This window comes from Salvia hispanica, chromosome 3, assembly GCF_023119035.1.
Source record: "Salvia hispanica cultivar TCC Black 2014 chromosome 3, UniMelb_Shisp_WGS_1.0, whole genome shotgun sequence".
Taxonomy (NCBI): domain Eukaryota; kingdom Viridiplantae; phylum Streptophyta; class Magnoliopsida; order Lamiales; family Lamiaceae; genus Salvia; species Salvia hispanica.
In genome coordinates, this window is record NC_062967.1 from 34,127,701 (window position 1) to 34,134,147 (window position 6,447).

General features: G+C 37.1%; 2 protein-coding genes across 7 annotated transcripts; both read right to left on the reverse strand.

The window, feature by feature from the left end:
* Positions 1–806: 806 nt before the first annotated feature.
* LOC125216323 (actin-depolymerizing factor 7-like) lies at positions 807–2,340 on the reverse strand. Of its 2 annotated transcripts, XM_048118015.1 has the most exons (3): positions 2,271–2,340; positions 1,697–1,956; positions 807–1,271 (listed from the first exon to the last, which is right to left on the reverse strand). In XM_048118015.1, exons 1-3 carry the CDS (start codon positions 2,271–2,273, stop codon positions 1,121–1,123), a joined length of 414 nt encoding a protein of 137 aa, XP_047973972.1. In that variant the 5' UTR covers positions 2,274–2,340; the 3' UTR covers positions 807–1,120. The 2 variants fall into 2 exon arrangements, with proteins under 2 accessions (XP_047973972.1, XP_047973971.1); XM_048118014.1 differs by lacking the exon at positions 2,271–2,340 and having other exon boundaries at positions 1,697–1,962.
* An 864-nt stretch (positions 2,341–3,204) lies between these two features.
* LOC125215055 (low-temperature-induced 65 kDa protein-like) lies at positions 3,205–5,384 on the reverse strand. Of its 5 annotated transcripts, XM_048116357.1 has the most exons (6): positions 5,227–5,384; positions 4,963–5,148; positions 4,670–4,885; positions 4,247–4,600; positions 3,448–4,179; positions 3,205–3,383 (listed from the first exon to the last, which is right to left on the reverse strand). In XM_048116357.1, the coding sequence occupies exons 1-6, from the start codon at positions 5,303–5,305 to the stop codon at positions 3,340–3,342; spliced, it is 1,611 nt and encodes a 536-aa protein (XP_047972314.1). In that variant the 5' UTR covers positions 5,306–5,384; the 3' UTR covers positions 3,205–3,339. The 5 variants fall into 5 exon arrangements, with proteins under 5 accessions (XP_047972314.1, XP_047972311.1, XP_047972310.1 ...); XM_048116354.1 differs by having other exon boundaries at positions 4,253–4,885; XM_048116353.1 differs by having other exon boundaries at positions 4,247–4,885.
* Positions 5,385–6,447: the final 1,063 nt, after the last annotated feature.

Below are 6,447 nucleotides of genomic sequence, written 5' to 3' on the forward strand. Positions count from 1 at the left end.
GATCAAGATCAATCTGATTACTCCAACTTTAGTTGTTAAGAGGTACTAATTGTGAATAATTGTAATATGTGGAAGACCAACACTCATAAGTCAAGACTAATTCACATGACATTAATTTTATATTTAAGTGTTGTATGATATTTATTCAATCAAACAACATTCAAAAGAGAGAAAAATGAGTATCACACTATATATATCCAACCAAACAGCACTAATAAGATTCAATCTAATCTAATTCATCAAACTTAGCATCAACGGTCAACTCAGTAATTTACTATTATGTGATTATTGCTAATAAGCTTTTCAAAAGGATCTAATGATATCTCATATAACTAACCATATTAACTATTCTTGGCCTTTATGACAATTATAAACTTTGTCTATATCCTAGATACAATCATCTTAATTTATGTTGTTAACCTCCAAATTGTACTATGAAAAGTGAAAAGGGAACCACTAAATATAGAAATAATTGGCAAGTTAAAGGTGAGGTGAAGCATTTATATGGTACTAGTATTTTGTAATACTTGGTTTGCACTCTAAGATGATGATGATTTGGTAGAAGCAAAGGACCCCATTTTCCATTTGAGTTTGGCAGCAAACCTACTAAAGGAAAGAAGAATTGGAGTGAGAGCTCTTGTCCCAACTTTTATCATGATTTCTTGTCTTAATTATCAAGCATCCAAAGCACCAAGTCACCAACCAATCTCTCAAACCTTCTATCTCATCCCATCACATTCCAACTACAAAACAAATATGATTGGTACCTCAACATTCCATTTGAAATAGTAGCTCTTTTCATTAGATTAGAAATAACGATTTATTCATTCTCATTAGAAATAATGAAAATTCAAACCAATTTTCTTTACAAATAGATACAAAAAACTGATGGCCTATACATGATATACATATGATAAAAATTCCATCAACAATTTATTTTATCCTAATACTATAGTTGCTATAACAAGGGGTAACAACGTGACCCTTATTTATGTTACGTCTATGATTCAATACAAAAATCATGCACATTATTACAACTAAAATTAGCTAAAGAATTACACAAGTAAATGAAATAACAAGACACACTGCATGCATGTGAAGGATCAGTGAAAATGGCGTTTTAGTTGGCACGCGCCTTTATTATGTCGAAACTCATCTCGCTAGCATCCGTTGCTTGGAGCTCATACTGAGTCCCGTCCAACTCTCTCTTGAACCGATCCTTTGAGCTTGCATACACCATCTTCATTCTCACCGTCGCCACGTCGGGCGACCTAAATTATCACAAGTAATGAATCATTTTCTATCCTCATTTAGCGTTTTAGATCAAAATTAGTAAAAACAACTCTTTCATAAAAGGGGCATTCTCACGGTCACAATGTCTAGTGACCTAAAATATGACACAGTAATTTGCATGCCTAGTCAAATCAAATGAATAGGTAAACGGTGAGCCATTATTGATTCTCTTTTAGCAAAATTTAGATCAAATATAATGGGAGTATCAAAATTTATAAAAACAACCCTTTTAATTATAATGGGTGCATTCTCACTGTTTTAATTTAGTGTCGGGCAATCTAAAGTATCACAAGTAAATTTGCAAGCCCAATTAAATTAAATGAAATAAGTATCACTAATTAGTGATTCTCTTTTTATGTTTTTAGATTTAATATAACAAGTTGATCTTTTATAAAAGGTGTACCATGCAATGAAGAAGATCTTGCTCTTCTGACAATTCTCATTGGTCGTGAAGTCGAAATCGAAAACAGCATAACGGCACTGGTCGGAGGGGAGGGAGGACATGAAGACGTCGTAAGATTCATCAGGGCCGCCCAGTTTGTCGACCATCACTTGATAATCCTCGATCTTGAATGTGATGAATCGATAGTTCCTTTTTGCCTTTAGCTCCAAGAACTTGAGCTTGCACTCGTCATCGATTGCCATCCCTGATGCCGAATTCGCCTGCATCCATCCATGGTGGAAGCCGATAAAATGTTAATGGGATTTTACAATTTTCCAAGTATCAATTCGGGCTCAAGATAATTTTTATAATTCTCATATATTTTTATATGTGGGAAAATGTCAGAGGGGCTTAAGCCCACCCTATCTCTTTGCCTGCATCCATGCACCTACCCATGCATGCCATTTCAAATTAAAAGAATGGTGCTAAATTGCAAGTTTGGTACATTTCATTGAATTCATAGATACACAAAGAAAAACCAATAGAAAATAAGGCATGCACAATGAAGAAACATAGTAAGAAAATGAAAAGGTACCATTTTGTCTGCAAAATCGATGAAAAACACAAACAAAAAGTGAAAAAGAAATGGAGAGAAAAATGGGAAGTCAGGGTGTTTTATAAGAGAGATAAAACCGGTGGAGAAGACAAAATGAATGGCCAACCTTTGTCTATATCAAAACACTCCTATTATTATGTATGAACCAACTAAATTTCACTTTATTTTTATATTCACAATAGTGATAATTAATAATCATATGTTATTTTTTTCCCATTATATTTATAGGTACTAACTGTGTATATATAAAAAAAATAGGTTAAAATACGGGAAATGGATTATAATATAATCCCACACACAGAATCAAGATGTAAATAGCATATTTAGCTATTCTTTAGTAACTTAGGCCTTGAATATAGGGATAGAGCTGCGATTTTGAAAATGAATGAACGATATTGCATCTCTTTAAATAAAATAAAAAAATGCAAAAAACAACTTAATAATGATAAAATAACAATGACGAATAATGTAATTTATAAAGAAACCTCACAAAAAAAATGTGTGATATAATCATCTGTTGTAAATTATGAAAAGGGGGTTACATAGTTAAGGGTAGGTTTTATGGAGAAGGATTTATCCAACGCTTTTTGTTGTTTGAACACGCTTTTCGTCATCTGAAAAATGCATCTATGAAGGCAAATCGTGTCAATCCGTGCTCAATTTTAGACTATTCGAATAATTTATAGGCAAGTTCAGCGTAGTTGAGTTAATCGAGTTTTATTTATTTATTTCGGACAAATCAAGATAAGTTCCACTTCTAGATAATAACATCATGATTTACACCAAAACTTATACTAGTAGTACATAATTATTTGACATGCGTTGTATATAGGTTCGATAAATAGCATGTTCGAAAAAGCAGATGACCACTCTTGCTATTATATGCTTTTATTGACATTTCACAGGATAAAAGTGCAACAAACAAAATGGAATTGCTATGATAGAATCCACTTGGTTCACAACTTACACACACAGATTACAGATACGAACATTCTGGTACTTATATAACAACACTACACAACCATGGTTCCAAGTGGAATCAGTGGATTTACTCCTGTAACTTGCTAGCTATTTCCTTCTCCAGCCCTTCCCCTGCATCACCAAATTTATTCATTAATACAAATTTATTTAGAAACTCATAAATAGATGAACTCACCTTCACCCGGGTGTCCACGATGGTTCTTGCCGAGCCACGTCCCAATAGCGCCTTTCACTCGATCCACGACTCCCGCAGCCGCCTTCTCATCACTCACCACCGCCTCAACCCTCACCCTTTCCTTCACCTCCTCCGCCTCCTGCTGCCCTTCTCCTCTAATGGCGCTGCTGATCACCTTCGACAACTCCCTGTCCTCCTCCCCTGGGCTGAACTTCTCAACCAAGTATTCCTGCACCGACACCCCTCTATCGCTCTCCTCTGCCACCCCACCTCTCTGCATCTTACACATTATGGCCGTCCCTGCACCAGCCGCTTTCTCATACACCGGCGCCAGTTTCTCACTTACCGACTCCAGTGCACCTTTCCGCGGACCCTCATCCACCACTTGGGTGCCACTGCCGCCGTATCCCAGTTTCGACGCCACCATATCCTTAGCAGAGGACGCTTTCTCAGCTATAACAGATGTGGCTGCAGAAATCTTCTCGGCAACCGTGTCTCGTGGCAGCACGAGATCATCATCCACGCTCTTCGGATTGAACTCGTCACTAACTGGAATAGGCTGAGGAGCGAACTGATCGTGGCTTCCTGTGTAATCCATCTCTTCTGACTGAGTCTTCTGAATATGATCGTGGCTTCCTGTGTAATCCATCTCTTCTGGTTCGGTCTTCGATTCACCAACGCGAAGGTTTCCGAGGCGGTCGACAAGCGGAGCAACATCCACCTCCGCAGCCCCTGCAGTGACCACATTAGCTACTAAAATCGAAAACAAAATTCATGTCATGTCAATTGAATTTTAGACCTAAACCGGTAGGATCAGAAACTTTGGTCTCGTAATTAGGAGGATGAAGATGACGATCAGTCCTGGGAAAGTGAGGATCCTCCTCCAAGGCAGTGAGCGGGCCGATTTTAACCATAGGCTCTGGCTCTGCCACCGCAGAGCGTCGTTCTGGAGGAGCCTCCATTGCCAACTTTGCCATTATCTCTCCTACATCTCCTGCTTCAGAGTATTCTGCTTTCCTGACGTTAGGGATGTACGGATCCTCCACCAAAGGGGAGGTCTCAATCACTTTATCGTTTCCTATACTGGAATACATCTCATTCCTCGCATTCCGATCCGACTCCGTGTTTGCTCCAACATGATCAGCGTCATCCCCTGCAATTCGACGGTTTTCCAAATTGAGACCGGTTTGTATAGGCAGAGCTGTATTTGCCCCAAAATCACCGTATATTTCATCTCCTGCAATTCGACTCTGCCGATCCTCCAGCGGATTCAACGGGTTTTCCAGATTGAGACCGGTTTGTTTACGCAGATCCCCAAAATCACCGTATATCTCATCTCCTGCAAGTCGACTCTGCCGTTCCTCCACCGGATTTTCCAAATTGAGACCGGTTTGTTTAGGCAGAGCCGTGCCGCTGATAAATTCGGATTCCTTCACAACTGCCACGCGAAATCAGATCTCAAAATCAAAATCAAAATTATTATGAAGAGAAAACAGAAGCAGTTAGAAAACGCACCTGGTGCCCCATGAACATGACCTCCGTCGACGGTTTCTTCATCCTCGTCATAATCGTAGTCATCGCCTTCGTGAGCGTGACCAGCGTGCTTGATTTTGTCCTTAATCTTCTTAGCCTTGTTCTTCACCTTCGTGAGCACCGACTTCTTCTCGCCGTGGTGGTTGTGATCACCTTCACCCTCCACCACTTGAACAAATCAAAACCGCCGATGATTTAGACAGATACGAACCAAAACTAGAGGAGAGTATTTTCTGAGTCACTCACCAGACTGCATACCAGCGCGATGATGAGGGTCTTCTTCGTAGCGATGATGCGTTCGCTGCAGTTGTCCTTGTCCTTCCATTTTTGTTGCTTTGCTTGATTGAGAGAGGAGTTGCGTGTGCGCGTATATATATAGATGGAGAGGGGGGGGTTGGTTTAAGTTTTTAAGAGGATAAGAACAGAAGCAGTTTAAGTAGAAATGGAGATAAATGCAGAGGAAAGGTTGAAGAAGGAATGATTCGGCCAGCTTTGCATGGGCTGTACACGTGTCACGTCCTTCTGCTACCAGACGCGTGTCGCTTAATAACTTGCGGACGTGGCTTCCTCTGGATAATAGTAATTCTTAATTATAAATCATAATTTATCGTAAATCTTTAAATTATATTCCTATTTTCTTTTTCTATATTTCGAATCTTGGAATTATTTCTATTTTCAATATTTCGATTCTTAAAATATAGTGGTAGTATCAATCATTTAAGATTATATTTTTTGTTATTCAATAGATTTAATTGAATAATACGAATGAATTTGTAAAAAAAATAGGGCAAAAAAGAACTATTGCGACAACTTGAATAAATCATCTTAATTATTCCTACTAAAATATTGAGTAATATGTCAAAATGTTTGTTATCACATCACCAAGATTTTGTTATTATATTACTCCTGGTTGACTATCATTAAATAATTCTTCAAAATTAATACTTCAAATAAAAATTAAGATAAGTAACCAAAACTCACTTCAAAATTAATACTTCAAATAAAAATTAAGATAAGGTTAATAATGTTTTAATACAAATATCACTTATGATTAATTATTCAGCTGGAAAAATAACTAGAAAGCAAAAGTAATTAGAATAAAATAACCCAAAATAAATGACGGGTTGTAATCTTAATTGGATTTAGTTATTGCAAAGAAGAACTATTGCAACAACTTGAATAAATCATTAATTGGATTTAATCTTAATTGGGTTTAGGGCAAAGAAGAACTATCGCGACAACTTGAATAAATCATTTTAATTATTCTTACTAAAATATTGAGTAATATGTCAAAACCGCTGCTATAACATCACCAAGATTTTGTTATTACTCCTGGTTGACTATCATTAGATAATTCTTCAAAATTAATACTTCAAATAAAAATTAAGATAAGTAACCAAAACTCACTTGAAAAGTTTGCAATGGGATGATAAGGTTAATAATGTTTTAATATAAATATCACTTATG

Excerpts from the sequence above, each read along its gene's own strand:
- LOC125216323 (XM_048118014.1), bottom strand. The coding sequence starts at position 1,962 with ATGCAGGCGAATTCGGCATCAGGGATGGCAATCGATGACGAGTGCAAG. Across the intron at positions 1,272-1,696 it reads AAGATCTTCTTCATTGCATG|GTCGCCCGACGTGGCGACGG; the intron begins GTACACCTTTTA and ends GTGATAATTTAG.
- LOC125215055 (XM_048116353.1), bottom strand. The coding sequence starts at position 5,305 with ATGGAAGGACAAGGACAACTGCAGCGAACGCATCATCGCTACGAAGAA. Across the intron at positions 4,886-4,962 it reads TCATGTTCATGGGGCACCAG|TTGTGAAGGAATCCGAATTT; the intron begins GTGCGTTTTCTA and ends TTCGCGTGGCAG. Across the intron at positions 3,384-3,447 it reads TCGTGGACACCCGGGTGAAG|GGGAAGGGCTGGAGAAGGAA; the intron begins GTGAGTTCATCT and ends TTGGTGATGCAG.